The 17,848-nt window shown below is 53.4% G+C and overlaps 1 protein-coding gene across 3 annotated transcripts in view; it reads left to right on the top strand.

The window, feature by feature from the left end:
- SEC14L1 (SEC14 like lipid binding 1) overlaps positions 1 to 15,201 on the top strand; it is a 47,856-nt gene extending 32,655 nt beyond the window's left edge. The window contains exons 6-17 of one of the 3 annotated variants that reach the window (XM_055408489.2): positions 703 to 937; positions 1,819 to 1,928; positions 3,590 to 3,779; positions 4,595 to 4,683; positions 5,739 to 5,809; positions 6,720 to 6,891; positions 7,209 to 7,343; positions 9,208 to 9,342; positions 11,189 to 11,440; positions 12,525 to 12,703; positions 12,846 to 12,947; positions 14,655 to 15,201. In XM_055408489.2, the coding sequence (XP_055264464.1) occupies positions 703 to 937; positions 1,819 to 1,928; positions 3,590 to 3,779; positions 4,595 to 4,683; positions 5,739 to 5,809; positions 6,720 to 6,891; positions 7,209 to 7,343; positions 9,208 to 9,342; positions 11,189 to 11,440; positions 12,525 to 12,703; positions 12,846 to 12,947; positions 14,655 to 14,670 (1,686 nt within the window). In that variant the 3' untranslated portion in view covers positions 14,671 to 15,201. Of the gene's footprint in view, positions 1 to 702; positions 938 to 1,818; positions 1,929 to 3,589; positions 3,780 to 4,594; positions 4,684 to 5,738; positions 5,810 to 6,719; positions 6,892 to 7,208; positions 7,344 to 9,207; positions 9,343 to 11,188; positions 11,441 to 12,524; positions 12,704 to 12,845 lie in introns of all 3 variants that reach the window. The other 2 variants (XM_055408490.2, XM_088829305.1) reach the window with 2 other exon arrangements.
- Positions 15,202 to 17,848: the final 2,647 nt, after the last annotated feature.

Raw genomic sequence — 17,848 nt, 5'->3', positions numbered from 1 at the left:
GTGGGCAGGAGTCTCTTGAGATGGTCCAAGCTGGAGATCCCTTCAGGAGGCTGGGGGTGGTTAGTCAGGGGTCCCGGTGAGTGAAAGGGGAGGGTCGGGGCCGCAGACTGCGCTGGTCGCTCGTGGAGGTCAGGGGCGAGTATACAGCCGCTGGCTGTGGTTCTCCCTGCTTGGAACTGCGGGGAGAGGTGGGGACCAGAGTCCGGGGCCCTCTGGGGGAGGCCCTGCTGTCCTGAAGAGGCACTTTGGGGGAGGCCTCTCGGGTCCCAGGCCTTGGGAGGTGAGGTACGTCTTCCCTGGAAGAAGCTTCCTTCTTGTTTTCCTGCTGCTGCTCATCAGCGTGGCATTTTGGTGTCAAATGTATCGTGTGGGATTAGGGGGTGCTTTCCCAAGGCTTGTTCTCAGTGCTGCTGGAAAGCATTTGGATTGAGACGCAAAGCACATACTGTGCACGAGGGTGGTAAATCAGTGCTTGTAACTAGTTAGGTAAACAATGCCACCTGAGACACGATTTCCTGGGACCTCTAGAGGAGAGGAAGTAAAATTATGGGGAAAGAACCCCACAAAAGCATTTGGCTTTTCTTTTTCCTATTTGTTCTGTAGTCACTCAGTTTTCATTATGGTTTTCAAAACCCATGAGGAGTGAGTAACTTGAAAGCTCAGTATAATAGTACTAACCTCAAAACTGGCTTTGCTCCCAAGGGCAAGGAAATCATCGAGTACTACCTTCGTCAGTTAGAGGAAGAAGGCATCACATTTGTGCCCCGCTGGACTCCACCTGCCGCCGCCCCCTCTTTGGAGACGTCCTTGTCCTGCAAGAAACCAGCAGCGTCACTCACTGTCGTCGTACCCGACCCCGCGCTCAAGGAAGGGCTGAGCAGTGAGCCCCTCAGCACCCCGAGCGGGGCTCCCGAGCCCGCCGCAGGGACCCCAGACGGTGAGTCTGCGAGGGGCCTCATTCTGAGGGCAAGACTCCAGGCTGACCTGGAACCCTTGCCTCTTAGGACACGTAACTGTGACACGAACAGAAAATGTACCTTGTCGCTGTCCCCTTGCCTCTGGCTTACATAACACATTCGTTTTATTTTTTTCTTCGAATGAAGAAACAAGTATTTTTAAAAAATGGTCACAAAAGGGTTAACACAGTTATATCATCAGCATACCCATTTTCGGCTTCCTAGATGCCAGCCACTGTTCTGAGCACTTTGTGAATGTTTGCTCATTTAATAATAGTCCCTTTTAGGTGAGAAATGCTTTTGTCTTTGTATTATAACTGAGTTAATAACTAAGGCTCAGAAGAACCAAGTGACTACACAGCTGTAGGTGGCAGGCTCCATGCCTTTCTTGTGTGACACACACACACACACCCACACCCACACACACACATCCACCCACCCACCCTTTTTAATTGCTCAGTGTCATATACATTGTAAAGTAAGACAGTTTAAGAATATTCTGCCCTCCGAAGTTCTGTTGAATCATTGGCATTTATCACCTTTGCCCTCTGAATTAAATATTATTAAATATCGATAGCAGCCGTGGTATCATGAATAGAGTTGATACTTGGCAAATAGAGGTGGCCTGGTGGCAGCTGGGTGTGTCTTGGAATGCGCACGTTTCTGTGTGGCTCTGCAGTGACTGGGGTTAAAGACATTCATTGGGGGTCCCTTTGGTGGCTGGTTAGAGTCCACTGCCCCCCATGGCTCATTGATCTCTCAGACTCCAGGACCACGTGGGAACGTCACCAAGTGGGGCAGTTTGGAAGCCTTCAGGCCCCAGTGTTCTTACTGTTAAGAATGTCCTTAATTTATGTTCCAGACAAACTAGACGCAGACTATATCAAGAGATACCTGGGTGACCTGACTCCACTGCAGGAGAGCTGCCTGATCCGGCTTCGCCAGTGGCTCCAGGAGACCCACAAGGGCAAAGTGAGCATCTGCCCGAGTGTGCATCCGTGCACGTGTGCACCCACACACACGTGCAGGGGTGCCGTTGTTCAACCTTGGATGCCTGGTCCTGTTCGAGTGACTTATAGTCAATGTGCCTGATGGCCGTAGGTGGGAGTGTCCCTCCAGTCAAAAAGGCACTGGATCTGTGACCCCGTGTGGGGCATCTAAGTCCTTCGTAGCAAGTTAGGACGCCCTGCTGTGTGTAATTAGCTGTGTATTTGTAGATGTTTACAGAGAATGGCCTTAAAAACAATTACATATCAAGTTACAAAGCAATATTGTAAGAATTAATTACAAATATTCATTTTACTTTTCAGAAGGTTTGGAAGTAGTTTACAGGTTATTCAGAGATTAGAACTGTTTGGGCTTTGGGACTTCCCTGGTGGTCCAGTGTAAGGTTAAGACTTTGTCTTCTGGTGCGGGTTTGTCACTGGTCAGGGAGCTAAGATCTCATGTACCTTGTGGCCAAAAAACCAAAATATAAAACAGAAATAGTATTGTTACAAATTCAATATTTTTAAAAAAAAGGTCCACTTCAAAAAAAAAATCTTAAAATTACCTGGACCTTGAGGTTTTTGGTAAGTAGCCTCATAAGGAATTCGATTTTTTGTAATCTAATTTTTGTGATCTCACTGGGACCCGTGTGGGACAGAGGCAGATCCGTGTGTCTGGGTAGTTCCTGGCCGCCTGCGCTGGCCTGCTGTCTAGTTCTGTTGGTCTTGGTCTCCAGCGTCCGATATCCAAGGACCGTTTGTATCTGTTCGCAAGAACACACCCGCTGTGGTCGGAGCTGCCACTGTTGAGCACTGACCGTGCACTAGACTCTGAGCTAAGGTCTTTATTAAACCCTCCCAACAGCCCTGTGAGCTGGTGCTGTTTCTATCACCCCTGTTGCTCATATACAGGTTCAGTAACTTGCTGGGGGCCTTAACATCCAGTGACTGCTGGGGTCAGGCTTTGAAGCCAGGCCATTTGGTTCTGGAACCGACATTCCCAGCCACTCCCATGGAATGGCAGTCCTTTCTGAGAGGAGGCCATGCCATCTTGGTGCTTTCTTTTCCCAGGAGGGGGCACTCGGGCCAGCGGCACGCCCCCTCATCTGTGCCCCAGTGGCGTGGGCACGTGGCTGGGAACGTGGACAGCCGGCCCACGGGAGACCCAGACACGGTCTTGGCCTGTTTGACTCGGGGAGACCTGTCAAATTTGTCAACTGCCAGGAGTGGAACCTGGAGAAGGTTCCGGTGTGTCAGGACACCAACACCACCATCAGAACCAACAACACTGCGCTGTCCCACAGTTCTGTTTGCATGTAATACATACACTGGCAACTTCACAGGCCATAGAAGCTGGTAGCTAGCTCAGTGAGTCAAAGCAGCTGGCGTTTAAGAAATTACTTACGCCTTCAGTCTCCTTTGCTGAAACTAAAACGGGAATAGTCTACAGATTATTCAGACTAATAATGCAGATTTTTTAAAGCATTAAGGAAGGTATTTCTGGTAGTGGCTAATTTTAAATAGTGTAATAATGCAGCTCGCTGTCAGTAAGAAGTGAGACTTTTTAGAGTCTTATTCCCTTGGTAACTTGCTTTTTCCCCTTAGCAACTTTTCACATTGCTTAGAGACATCTCCTTCTCTCAATAGATCCCAAAAGATGAGCATATTCTCCGGTTCTTACGCGCCCGGGACTTCAACATTGACAAGGCCAGGGAGACCATGTGCCAGTCTCTGACTTGGCGCAAGCAGCACCAAGTGGACTACATCCTTGATACCTGGCGCCCCCCCCAGGTCCTGCAGGACTACTACGCGGGCGGCTGGCACCATCACGACAAAGGTAGCCAGAGCCTTGCATTGGGGCTGCACTGAGACGAGCAGGGCCCATGGGGGCGCTGTCCCTCCCCTTCCCCACGCGAGCGAGTGGGCGCCTGTTTTATCACTGCTGCCCTGGGGGTGCCCCGCCGGGTAGAGAGGGAGGGCCTGAGGCCGCTGCTTCCAGGCTACTTGCTCCCCGCGCCCGGCAGCTTGCTCCACTTCATTCCTTAATCAGGTGGAGTTTGTTTGACTTATTTTAAAAAACTTCGAAGGCCGAGTGGAGTGCTAGTAGAGGTACTTTCCAGTGACTTAACCCGTGCTGTATCTGTAACAACGTGTAGCTGGGTTTTGTACATCACAGCAGGAGAATTTTTAGCCGTACCTGGGGAGTGAACAAAATGTAAACCAAGAGCAGCGTCCCTGAATGAACGATCGGATGTGGGGCCCTCTGATCAGACTGCTCTGCACACGACGCCTGGCAGGACAGGCCTCCTGGCTCAGTTCTGGTGGCAGGCGGAGTGGTTACTGCGCCGAGCCCTGCAGTGGAGGTGCAGTCAGTGCGCGTGGGTAGAGCCAGAGGCCGAGCTCTGCGGGGCTCCCCTCACCCCGGCGGCGCGTCTCCAGGGCCCTGCTAATGACCTGCCCTGTTCGTTGGCTTTTGTTTTCTCCTTTTACAATTCTGGTGGGAAAAGACCGGGTGGGCCTCCTGTAGGCACTGCCGAAGCCAGCTGCTGCTTCCCAGAGCAGGAGAGTGCGTGGGGCCCCATCGGCCCGCGGGGGCGCCCGTCCCCCAGTTTGGGTCAGGAGCAGTGCTCACGCCGCCTGTCCTTCCCGCAGACGGCCGGCCCCTCTATGTGCTCCGGCTGGGACAGATGGACACCAAAGGCCTGGTGAGAGCCCTCGGCGAGGAGGCCCTGCTGAGATACGTGAGTGCTGCCCGGGGACCACACGGGGCTCCGCCACGGCTTCACTTCCTTCCCTGTCGGCGGGGGTGGGAGAGGACGCCGCTGCATGTGTCGCTTTCATAATCAGAAAGGAGGATCTATTCATAAATTTTACAAACTCAAAAGAGGGCCCAAAACTTAAGAAAATGTTCTTCACGGTGGGGAAGCACGACCACAGCCACGGGCACAGCCGCTCAAGGGGACGCCGGGGCGCCGGCCGGTCGCCGTCTCCCCCCCCGCACCCCCACCCTCGCTCTGCTCTGGGGCCGCCTCAGATCAGACCTCTCAGCAGCGCTCTCTGCACCAGCACAGCGTGGTCCTGGCTCTGCGCGTCCTTTGTCAGGGCTGTAAGTGCCCTTCCCTGTCTCCTCAACCCCTCCCAGCCTGCACAGCGTGGGCAGTCACGAAGAGAAGAATATTAGCCTTAAAGCAGAAACAAGCAAGCGGAACTTAAGGTTCTGCTTAAAAGGCACGTGGAGAAGCCATCGTCCTGAATTGCCCACTGTGGGCTTTTTGTTGCCTCTTCTGTGGCGCCCGCCGCTGTGTGTGTGCCTCTGTGGGCACTTCCACATGCGTGCACACAGGTCTGTGGGGGCTGCGCGTGTCGGGGAAGGGCCTGTTACTCCAGCTCGAAGGGGTCCCTGCAGCCAGACTTGAGGTCGGTTGTCACGCTGCCCTTTCTCTCAGCTGCCGTGTGAGGCTTCCCAGTGTTGCCACTCAGCCGACACTCACCTCCGACCCCTCCAGACGCGCTCGCTCTGGACGTGGGTCAGCAGGTCGTACCTCCCTGCCTGCCCGGTCACCCCTGTCATCTCGGGGAGCTGTCCCCTGGTCCGCAGAGGACAGCGCCCATGCCCTGTGAGAGAGTGAGCTGCTGCTCCCGTGATACGCTTTGTGCATACGACTGTGTCAGGACGTAGGTGACATCTGGCTGACACGCCTCCCTGAGGCACACAGTGCTGCTGTCACCCACGCGGCCGGAGGCAGCGTGTCAGCCCCTCAGACTGATGGGGAACGTCTCTGGCTCTCATGCACAGGTTCTTTCCATCAACGAAGAAGGCCTGCGACGGTGTGAGGAGAACACAAAGGTCTTCGGCCGGCCCATCAGGTAGCTGCTTCTCCCTCCCAGCTTGTTGGTAGTAGGAGTCACGTATTTCTAGTTGATTTTTAAAAAGCCAGATTTGACTTTGGTTTTTAGGACCAAGTCTGAGTAGTTGCAGTTTTCCATGGGGTCCTAGCAGGTAAGGCAGATAAACGCATGGGACGGGTGCTGTAGTCAGCTGTGAGGGGCGGCTGTTGGGGTTTGGTGTTTCTACCCAAGGACTTGCTGTCCTCCCAGGACTTGTGTGGGTCGGCCTGTGGTAGTTTCATGGTCCTTGGGAGTCCAGGGTCACGGTTTCTTGGGTTTTGCTCTGGTTTTTTTGGTGCTGAGGAGGTGGGGCAGAAAAAAATGATTCTTTGCTTTTAAACCAAACTTGGAGTTATGGTGGACTGTTTTGAAGATGTGCAGTGGTTCAGAGAAGGCCCTGGGAAGGTTCTGGGTGGTTGACCAGCACATAAGTTCCAGGAGGGCAGGGACTCTGAGGGCTTTTGTTCACTCCTGTGTTCCTGGCCCCTGCCGCAGTGCTTGACTCGGTAACGTTTATCAAAGACCAGGATGCCACTGTCCAGTCACACAAGTATTTAAACACCGTACACACGCCCCGCTGGGTCAATAGAGGGGCTCAGCAGGTCCAGGGCAGCACGTGGCCTCCCTTGATGGACAGCCGCACCTTTGATCCAGGTGCCCTGGCCCTTGGTGGCTTTGGTATTTCAGGGATTGGTCCTACTACATGCAGCCCACGTCTTAATACAGGCAGATGGCAGTAGAGTTCATTACGCTGTAATGTTTAAAACCCAGTGTATTTTTGGAAACGGACACTAGTAACCGTATAGAACATCAGAAAAGGAAAGCCAGTCACTCTGGGCCGTGGTTTGCCGAGTCTGCACGCGCTGAACGGTGTTCGTCTCACCTGCAGCTCCTGGACCTGCCTGGTGGACCTGGAGGGGCTGAACATGCGGCACCTGTGGAGGCCTGGCGTGAAGGCCCTGCTGCGCATCATCGAGGTGGTGGAGGCCAATTACCCCGAGACGCTGGGCCGCCTGCTGATCCTGCGCGCCCCCCGGGTGTTCCCCGTGCTTTGGACGCTGGTGGGTCTCCGCGGTGGGCAACTGCCCGGGAGGCGCGCACGCGTGTGTTCATGTCCCTGTGTGTGTCTGTGACTCCAAGTCGTGTAACTTTAGTTAACAAGAAACAGGACAAGCGTGGAGAGATCAAAGCGTCTCAGATTATTTAAGGGAGGAAAGTTTTCCCGAGTGTCCTCATGTCATACACTTTGGACTTTACAGCAAGAGCATATCACACTTGCATTCCTGCCCCGCCCCCCATTATCGGCGTGTAATTTTCACCCTTGAAGTACAGACAGCAGAGCAAGTGTAACTGGATGATCTTTTCTAATTGTTTACAGGTTAGTCCATTCATTGATGACAACACCAGAAGGAAATTCCTCATTTATGCAGGAAATGACTACCAGGGGCCTGGAGGCCTGCTGGATTACATCGACAAAGAGATCATTCCGGATTTCCTGAGTGGAGAGTGCATGGTACGTACGTAGGCAGGTAACACGTCTGACTACTCAGCAGGGCAGGGAGGGTGGGTGCGGTTGACACAAATGATTTTCAGAACTTTTTGTTTGGATTATTTGTCTTTCAGTTTGGGGGTTTTGGGGGTTTTGGCTGTCATCTCTCTGATCCTGGGTTAAACTAAACAGAGCCGTTTAGGTAATTTATGATAACATACACATTCTTCATTGTTAAATACTAATGAGAGCTTGTTTTAGAATCAGTGTGATTGCAGCTTCCTTTATGCGCTCAGCTTTGTGTGAATTAGATTCTTTAACCGTTTTAGAGCAGCTGTGCATTTCTTTAAAACGTTAAAAAGTCAAATTGATTCTCCGAAGAGGTTGCCCTGTGGACAATGTCAGGGACATATCTTAAAATGGGGTAATTAAGGGAGCTTGTCCTCTTTTACATAATGCAGGATTTGAAGTACACTGTGTGGCTGGGTTAGCAGGCAGATGGCTCCACTTCTGCCCCAGTACTGTGATGAGTGGGACATGTGATGAGTCAGAGAAGTTTAGCTCCTTGAAGACCATATGGCCCTAGAGGCTGGACGCCCTGACGTGAGGGCCAGGAAACAGAAGCCTGGAGCCGTCCACTCGCCCTGCTGATGCGGCAGGTGACGCCAGTTTGAGTCCACTCCCCTTCACAGTGAATAAGCCTGTGAGAAGTGGAGGTGTGGCCACCCTGGCTGGCTCACGTGTTCAGCTGCTGATGGGAAGTTGGGGGGATCTTGGGGGATTCTTAGAGGAGTTTGGAGCTGAACTCAGTTCTCAGGCCTTCAGTCCCGCTCTGAGGAGTCGCAGATGGAACCACAGTGCAGTGTAGGGAGCTAGTGAGCCAGGGGACCCCCACCCAGTGCCCCTGAGATTAAAGCTTGGGGTCGAATCTGTGGAGACACACAGACGCAGTGTATCAGAGCACAACTCCGTGAGGTCGCTTGTTCCACTTGTGATGAAAGCAGTGGGGCTGGAGTGGGCGGAGACTCCACTCCCCTGTGCTGTGTTCGCAATGGTAAGAATCCCATAAAAGCAGACATCTCCCCCGTAAGAGCAGAGGTCTTCCCACTCGCTCTTAAGGCTTTGGCTCTGCTCTCCTGTGCCACCGTCGGGCTGGCGTTGAGGAGGCCATGTTCGCCTCTGTCTGCTCCGTCCAGCTCACCGTCACTGCAGCGGCCTCCCTGTGTCCTGCTGCCCTGCCCACCGGAGACGGCCATGCTTCTTCCCTGTGTGGTCACCTCCCAGGGCAGATAACACAGGAAGCGCTTGGATTTTAAGAACTCGAGGGTTAAGTCGTCATATCCGGGTCAATTAGGACATTCATGAATGCAAATTCTAATTTAGCCTATTTCAAGCAAATTCAAAAGGTGCTACTCTTTATTGGTTTTTTGGCTGGTGTTGTGGACTGATCATTTGACCTGGAGTAGACACTAAACTTTCTCCCTTAATTGTTTATCTTGCCCATACTTGGATATGATAGAAATAATGCCTGTAGCTGTAGAGAATAAAACGCTTCTTCACATAACATTTTTCCTTTGCAGCACAATATAAATACCCGGCGCTTCTTACGTAAACCAGTGTCAGTAACTGGATGCTGTCCCACACACGTACTACTGTGAATGTTGTGGCAAATCAGCTTCAGCTTGTTCTCATTTACTTAAAGTGAGACACATGTGTTTAAGTGGTTTTTCTCAGTTATTTTGCCTAAGCAGTGCAGGGTATTTTACGGCACGGCTGGTGTTTCCCAGTTCCTAAGCGGCTCCGCGGAGTCGTGCGTGTCAGGCTGGCATGTGGCTCTCGGAATCGGCCTCTGTGGGCACTGCTCTCACGGCCGTGTTTATGTTTCCAGTGTGAGGTGCCGGAGGGGGGCCTGGTGCCCAAGTCCTTGTACAGGACCGCGGAGGAGCTGGAGAACGAAGACCTCAAGCTCTGGACCGAGACCATCTACCAGTCTGCCAGCGTCTTCAAAGGGGCCCCGCACGAGGTAGGCGCCAGGCTGAAGCCACGGGGCCTGGGTCTCCCCTCCCCACAGGGGTTCTTCTGTGGGTCTCCCCAGTAGGGGGTTGTTTAGGAGAATCAGATGCTTTTTCCCATCTTGGTCTTTAGCGTCATGCTGACACTTGGTCTGCAGTTAAGGTAGCTGTCGATGCTGGCAAGCAGGCTCTCGCATCAGGGCCCAGCAGGCAGGCGTCTGCGGTTCACCCGAGACCCTTGACACACGGGGTCACCTCGCAGGTCTCCCCCTGGGGGGAGGTTTGTACCTTTTCAATTTAATGTTTTTAGTCAGCAGGACCAGTTGCAGTTTCTGTTTTTTCCTGACTGGGTTTGGTTATTTATTATTTTTTAAGGAATTTGCCCGTTTTTCTAGTCTGGTGGAGTGAGGAGAAACTCACACGTGTTTTCTCTCCTTGCTGTCCTGTGGTGATGCATGAGCAAGACTGTGCCTGTTTTCACACAGGCGTGTGCTGTGGTGTCATGGGATTGGGCCCTGGAATGGAGCTGCCAGCCGGGCTGAAGCTGGCCGAACTGACCCTGGGCTGCTCCTCCATCCTCCTGGCTGGAGTGTCTCCCTCACCACCGCCCGCGCCTCCTGGGGTGTGTGGACACGATGCTGTGGTTTGAATGAGCAGCAGCAGACTTGAGGTGCCTTATTCCCAGCCTCTTTGCGGGGAGACAACTGCATCTCAAGGATTACTTGTATTAATTTCTTACTTGGAGGCCAGTAGGCTCGAGGAGGCTGAGCTCTCGTCTTTGCTTAGTTTGCGGTCGCGTCGTCCTGGGTTGGGAGCTCAATGTGTGGTGTGTTCTTGTGGGTCACAGGGCTGTCTGTGAGAGGATTTCTATGTCAGAACACTGAAAGCTTCGCCTCTGGTTTGGGGCTTCAGTAGGGCACACATCGAGGACGGGGTCTCGTGAAACAGGGACCGAGTTCCTCGTCCCTGCAGTGAACGCTGGCGCGAGGAGCCAGTCCGCAGAGGGGCTGGTGTCCCAAGGAGCTCGGCCCATGGAGCCCGTGGTGTTGGTGCTGCCTCTGTGCTGGGACAGGGCTCGTGTGCATGTGGAATCTGCTCTTCGGGGAGAGTCTGTGCAGCTACAGAGCCAAGGCGCTGGGGAGACCAGAGACTGCTGGCCTGGAAGCTGACACACCGCCTGCAGCGCTCAGCGAGCGGCTTCCAGGGCGGGTAGGGCGCGGGGTGGCTTCTGCTGAGATTTTTTAGTGAATACATAACTTTCTACAGCTGGTTTTAATTCTCACAGTAATCTTTTGGAAACTATAACTTTGATCATTCCCTGCTGGGAAGCTGAATGGGCGCTGCATGAAATTCAGCTTTTAGATTGGCACTTGACACCCGGGGCCTTCCCCACCCAGGCCACGTGGCTCCCTCTTCCCACCCAGCCTGGTGGCTGCGAGCAGAGGCCCCTCAGCCCATGCTCGCCTCCCCTCCTCCCCGAGGGGGTTCTTCCTTTCCGAACGTCCCAGCTGTTTACTCTGGGACCTTCCCCGTGCCCCTCAGCCCAGAGCAGCCCGTAGAACCACTTCTGTGGTGTTGAGCGTTATATCTGTTTGGTATCAAGGCCTTTCTTACAGCCAGGACCCGGTAGCTTAGAATAGCGTCTAAAGTGTGTGTGCGGGACGCCCAGGCTGCTGGGGGAGCTGACAGAGCACAAAGCTTGGTTGAGTGCAGAGCCTGGCTGAGGAGGCCCGCAGCGGGGACCCCCCACCCCAGCTGAGAGGAGAGCTGGGGGACGGTGAGGACGTGCTGCCACAGCATCAGCTCAGAGGCTCATGTTCACCGTGGCAGGCTGACACAGCCACCCTCTCCTTCCAGATTCTCATCCAGATCGTGGACGCCTCTTCGGTGATCACGTGGGATTTTGACGTGTGCAAAGGGGACATTGTCTTTAACATCTATCACTCCAAGCGGTCGCCGCAGCCACCCAAGAAGGACTCCCTGGGGGCGCACAGCATCACTTCCCCAGGAGGGAACAACGTGCAGCTGATAGACAGAGTCTGGCAGCTGGGCCGGGACTACAGCATGGTGGAGTCGCCTCTGATCTGCAAAGAAGGGGAGAGCGTGCAGGTAGGGTCCCCTGAGCCTGCCACAGCCCGGCTTTTCTGTCTGGAGAAGGAAGTCTTAGGGCGGTGGCTGGGTGGTTCGATGTGTTCTCTTAGTCAGGGTGATTCAGGAAGCTGAGTGATTCTCAGAAGAACTCAGCTTAGCAGAATCCATGACTTGTGTCTAGAGCCATGAATTATTTCTGGAGATGTTTTCACAGAAGTAAACGGAAGGAAGGAGAGGGCAGTCAGTGCACACGCACAGCTGGGATTCATGCGGCTGCTAAGATGACCTATGACCCAGCGGCATTGGTCTCCCTCAAGAAAATCACTCTGAATAGAAGTGAAATAAACAGGGACATAGGGAACTGTTAACTGTCATTGCCAAGCATTCTCATTTCTTGGCAGTGTTCCATCAGTTCATTTACAATGTTGGCTAGTTATTCTGAGTGCCTGAGCTCAGAATGGTAGTTCTCAGGAGTTTCTGGCCTTCATATTAGACGCATGATTTTGCTGCCTTCACACTTTTCAGGGATAAGCCTGTCAGTGTTTTGGTGGTCTTAGAAACACTGAAAGGAAGTAATGTTTTAAAATTAATGAACGTTTGAAGCTGTATCACACAGTCTTTAGTTCCAGAATAAGGGGAGAAAGCAGTTTTCACAGATTGTCATTCTACTTTAGACTGATATCCTTTTAACCCAGGATATGCTGGTAAGGTCACTGGAAGCACGTCAGAGTGTTGGTTGGTCTAGGAAAGCTTTTTAGACCCCACCCCTCGAGGGTAAGCAGAGGACTTCCCTGGGGGCTCCTACCCTGTGGGCGCCAGCTTCCTCCTCTGCAGGTGGGGACCTGGGGACCAACAGCCTCTCAGGGTCCCTCCCAGAGCCTCCCCAGCACCTGGCAGGGCCTGGCTGCAGGGCCCACCCCTGGAGGCAGCGTGGGACTGGCCCCGATCACGAACCAGGGTAGCTGCCCCCTTCCCCCACTGAGGGTCGGTAATCGATGCTGGATCCAAATGGACAGAGATGTGGTCCCCTCGGCGTCTGTCCCCGTTGTGGGGGTTCCCGGGAAGCAGGTGGTCCTCAGCTGTGCCCCCCAACTCACTCCAGGGCTCGCACGTGACTCGGTGGCCAGGATTCTACATCCTGCAGTGGAAGTTCCACAGCACGCCGGCCTGCGCTGCCACCAGCCTGCCCCGCGTGGACGATGTGCTGGCCTCCCTGCAGGTCTCCTCCCACAAGTGCAAAGTGATGTACTACACCGAGGTGATCGGCTCCGAGGACTTCAGGTATGGAAGGCCTGTTCCAGGCCGGGGCAGCTCGTGGTGTCACGCGGGGGATAGGGGACTGCAGGGAGCGAGGGGGCAGGTCCAGCCGGAAGGCAGTGAGCAGCCACCATCCTCACGCCTCCCCTCCCCATGCTGCTTCCAGAGGCTCCATGACCAGCCTGGAGTCCAGCCACAGCGGGTTCTCGCAGCTCAGTGCCGCCACCACCTCGTCCAGCCAGTCCCACTCCAGCTCCACGATCTCCAGGTAGTGCCCAGTGCGCGGAGGGGACGGCCCACCACCGCGGACCGCCGCCCGCCGCTGCTGAGCGGCCACATTGTGTGAGCTGCTCTGGCCCTGTAGGTAGCAGATAGCTCTGCAGACGGTAAACGTAGTCACTGTCCCCGAAGCCGTCTCAACAGGTAGTTGTAACTCTCACTCAATAGCCATAGATTTTGTATACAGAGTGCACAAAATCCAATCTGAGCACAAGGGCTCTCTTCAAAGAAAAGTAGTTTATACACCAGTTAAGAGTTGACTATGTCTCAAATGTGGATGCAAAAAAAACGATTCCAGCCACCTCCTCACTGTCCCTTAGTGGATGAAGTCCCTCCACCGCCCGTCCGAGGTGAGCCGCCTTCCTCCGTGGAGCAGAAGCTGCCAACCAGTACCCCCCCTGCAGCTGGCCCCCACCTCCGCCCTGCCGGTGGTCGGCGCGCTCCAAGGACAGTGACCGCCCTCCGGGCTCCTGTTCCTCCGAGTCGTCGCCGCCTGACCGGAAGGACTCAGAGGGAGCCTGTGGGTGTCCTGACCCAGCTCTGGGACCAAACAGACCCGCTGTTTGTAAAGTGGATGCTGGGGGCTCTTGGGGACCCCCCATGACGCCAGGAAGAACAACACCATCATTAAACATTATCTTCTCTCTCCTCCCTGCAAACCTTTTGGTACTTTGAGAGCAGACTTTCTCTGTCCATGAACATGGGCCAAGCCTCTTCCTCTTCCTCCTGGTGTGCGTTTCTTCCTCCCTGCATGGGTTACTTCTGGGCTCCTTCTCCACTTGCCTCCCTGGGCCCCTCACAGCCTGGTAGTGTCAGCGCCCAGGTGGTCCTTCTTGTCACTGGAGGTGTTTCAGGGACAGTGAGGCCCACTTGCCATTTTGAAACTGTCCCGCGTTCACTGCAGCTGATAGCGTTCTGACAGCGTTCTCACCGCGTGGCTGTCAGGACCGCCTGTGGCCTCGGGAGCCCGGCTTCTTTGTGAAAGGAAGTTGTGGATGTGCGTGCACGCGAGCATGTGTGTCCAGGGGTGGGTGTGTGGCGTGGGGGATGGGGTGAGTAGAAACTTAATTCACGTAAGAAGATTCGATGTCTTAAAGCAGGTCAGATTATGAAGTTGGTTTGCTTTCACTTTTTCTTTGTGATTCCTGTCACTAAGCCTGGTCTACCTTTTATTGGCCCATCATTTTCTCAGCTTTTTATGGGCAAAGCAGGTTTTCTGTGAGTCTGTCCAGTTGTTGCTTTGGGTCCGTCTCCAGAGTGAAGGCGTGTCAGGTGATAGTGTGTGCCAGAGGCTGTGCTTTTTAAGAATCTGGGCCAGGAGCCAGGCGCCATCTTCAGCGTGAGGTGGCCTCAGAAATCCCGAGTTGCGTTGTTATGAGTCTGCCCTGGTGGCATTAGGTGGGTGGGGCGCGGTGTGGACCGGGGTGTGCCCGGGGGCGGGGTCAGGAGGGCTGGGAAGGGCGGAGCTGGGCTCCGCCGGCTGCGGTGCTGGTGGGTGCCGCGTGCTGATACTCCCGCCTCTCCCAGGGCCGCGGGCCTGTGCGGAGCACAGCCGCCCCTTGGCACCTGGAGGCTTGTTTCCAGAAAGCACAGGAGGGCTAGTTAGTGGGTCGGCGCTGCTTCCTGTCAGAGCTTCCTGTTTCCAGATTCCAAGGACCTGAGGATGGTCCCCCCTCTCTCTCTCTGTGTGTCTCAGATGGCGATTTTGCTGACAGCTGCAAGAGAACGCTTCACTGGACAGTCCACCTCAGCCCAGGGATGTTTGTAGAGCTGTTTGAATTGCAGCCACCCCCTCCCCCAGGCTGGGGACCAGTTCTTTTTAAGTTGACTCAGAAGTGGCACTGTTTTGTCCCCAGAGTTGACTGTATCTTTAAGAGTTCAAAGCACATCCTTGCACACACCTTGCAGGGTTCCCTCCTGAGTCCACGCCGCCCCGTTCTCCTCGGCAGGGGCTGTGGGGCCGGTAGATGGGGTCCGCGGTTGGTCCCGCCCCTGCATCAGTGCCCTGCGCCCTGTTTCACATGCTGCTGCCGTTCCACCTTTTTTCAGCACTAGCGATCCTTCTGGTTTCTCCTCTATTACTAGTGTCTTAATTCACCTTCTTTCCTAATTTCCTTATTTACGTATCAAATTCTGTAAATGTTTTGTAAACATATTACCTCACTCTTGGTAATACAATACTGATAGTCTTTAAAAGATTTTTTTATTGTTATCAATAATAAATGTGAACTGTTTAAAAAAAAGTCTTTTTTCTTATTGTGAATGGCAACCTCCTTCGAAGAGTATGACGTTCTTAGGAGACTAGAGGAAGGGGAGATGCTGGTGCGGATGGAGGCTCAGTACGGACAGCTCAGTGGTGCCCCCCGCCCCCCCGCCACACACAACAGAACAGGCTGCAGGTTTCCTCAAACTCCAGGAAGTCAAACAGAACTCGGGCTGGACACCCGACACCGTGTTTCTCTTTTACATAAATATTAAAACTGTTGACTAAAGAACACTCGCCAGAACACGTGATCAGGTGGATTAGGTCCACGTTACACGTAATGCAACTGAACATAGTTTAGCATGGAATGCCAAAGCAAATCAGTGTTTTTCATTGTACAAAAATGTTTATGTAGTTGACGGGCAAGCAGACACATGTGACACTTTGCCTTTTCACTTGTCATCTGTGATGAAGCTTAAAAAGGCCTCCGAAGAAACTGGGAGATTTCTGTAGTAGCAGAACGGGTCCTTTCATCAGGTGGCCAGTGTGGCCCTTCAGAAGCCTGGGCCGTCCTGTCCCCAGCTCCTGCACACAGGGAGCGCCCAGGCCTCAGGGCAGGAGCAGGGAAGGCCTGCAGGTGCCCACACGCCCGCGGCCAGGCCTGGGTTGTGAGCCTGCCCTCCCCCTCCCCCCGGCATTCAAGACAGGCTCCAGGTATCAGCACCCCGGGGAGTGCTGCTGACTCAGCCAGCTTGTCCCCGAGGGGAGGGAAGACTCGCCACGGATTCCTTCCTGCTCTGCTGTCTCCTGGGCCCACTTGACAAGCCGTTAATGTAGCGGCAGCTTCTCACAGTGGTGGCTGGAGCAACATGAAAAGCAGGTGGGGCTGGCAGCAGCTGTCCCCTGCCGCCCGTCCCCGTCCTCGGAGCCTCTGAGAAACAGGCATCCTGACAGTGGGCGGTGGGTTTTTGTATCAGGCCACCAAGTGGTAGCACGTATTGATCCACATTGATGTTACATACGTGTGAATATGTATGTAACATGTATGTATAATGTGTACACACACTCGAGGGGCTTCCCCATTGACTCGTAAAGAATCCGCCCGCAGTGCGGGAGACCTGCGTTCAATCCCTGGGTTGGGAAGATCCCCTGGAGGAGGGCCTGGCAACCCACTCCCAAGATTCTTTACTGGAGAATCTCCATGGACAGAAGAGGCTGGCGGGCTACAGGTCCATGGAGTCATACAGTTGGACACGACTGAAGTGACTGAGCACGCTCGGGTGTTCGCACACACAGGTATCCCCTGCTTTTCCAAAATTCACTTTACACCATTTTGCTTTTATGAAAGACCTACATTAACACCCATTTTTAGTAATAGACATCCGAAGAGGATTTTTGCTTGCATGAAAAAAGGCAGAGTGAAAACAGTGTTCGGTGTTGGTTTGGCAGCAGTGCTTACAGAGGGCATGCACCTGAGTAGTGAGGTGGTCCCCCCACCAAGCTCCTTCCCAGAAACCACACTTGGCATCTCAGCATGCAGCCGCTGTAGCTGCGAACTGTGTCTCTGAGTGTCTGCTTTATCTCAGTTTATTCTCTGCATCTGTTACCAAAGCATACCCTAAGGTAATTGCTTCTTCCCTTAATGCCATTTCAACTTACGAAGGGTTTCATAGGACCACTGTACTTTCAGATAGTGGGGAAAATACACGTAAGCATGAAACCGTGAGCAACCCATAAACACTGAGAATCCCTAGCACCTGGATTATGGTCTTACAATACCTTTCCTCACTAAAGGAATAGGCCATTCTTGGAGAAACGGCTGATTTTAGGTCTGGTACAGGAAATTTACAAGATGAGCCAGGGACATCTCGTCTCATCAAAGAGGAAAGAAGTGATCAAAGACACTAGGGTCATCGCACAAGGGCTCGGGAGCTGACGAGGCTTTCGCTGGTCAAGAATGCAACACTTTGGGGGAGTTGCCTGGTGGTCCATTGGCTGAGACTCTGTGCTCGCAACACAAGGGGCCCGGGTTCCATCCTTGGTCAGGGAATTAGATCCCACGTGCTGCAACTAAGAGTTCCTATGCCTCACCTAAAAAAGGTCCTGCATGTCAGCTAAGACCTGGTGCAGCCAAATAAATAGAACAGAACACTTTAGATTGCAGTCAACTTCCAACCCACTGACTGTGTTAAAATCCATGAATTCATAATTCTAAGTAATTTTCATATAGAATTGATCCCCTTTGGAGGACGGTAAGCATTCAATTTTGAAAGCTGGTAAGTAAACAAGCTGAATTTATCCTGCCTTTCCTAAATGGACAAAAGCTGGAGACCAGTACCTATGAAAGTAAGCAAGCCAACTAATGTCAGAGGATAACAATAACGCCATTTTGCATGAGTGAACAGATAAAAGAGTTCAGCATCTTCAGCTGCTCAGTCAGTCCAGTCGCTCAGTCATGTCCGACTCTGCGACCCCAAGGACTGCAGCACGCCAGGCCTCCCTGTCCATCGCCAACTCCCGGAGCTCACTCAAACTCATGTCCATCGAGTCGGTGATGCCATCCAGCCATCTCATCCTCTGTCATCCCCTTCTCCTCCTGCCTTCAATCTTTCCCAGCATCAGGGTCTTTTCCACTGAGTCATTTCTTCACATCAGGTGGCCAAAGTATTGGAGTTTCAGCTTCAGCA

This window comes from Moschus berezovskii, chromosome 20 (assembly GCF_049115385.1).
Source record: "Moschus berezovskii isolate FMDL1 chromosome 20, NW_MosBer_1.0, whole genome shotgun sequence".
In the NCBI taxonomy this organism is placed as follows: Eukaryota; Metazoa; Chordata; class Mammalia; order Artiodactyla; family Moschidae; genus Moschus; species Moschus berezovskii.
Note: the sequence above shows the minus strand (reverse complement) of the source record. Positions and strands in the feature narration are given on the sequence as shown.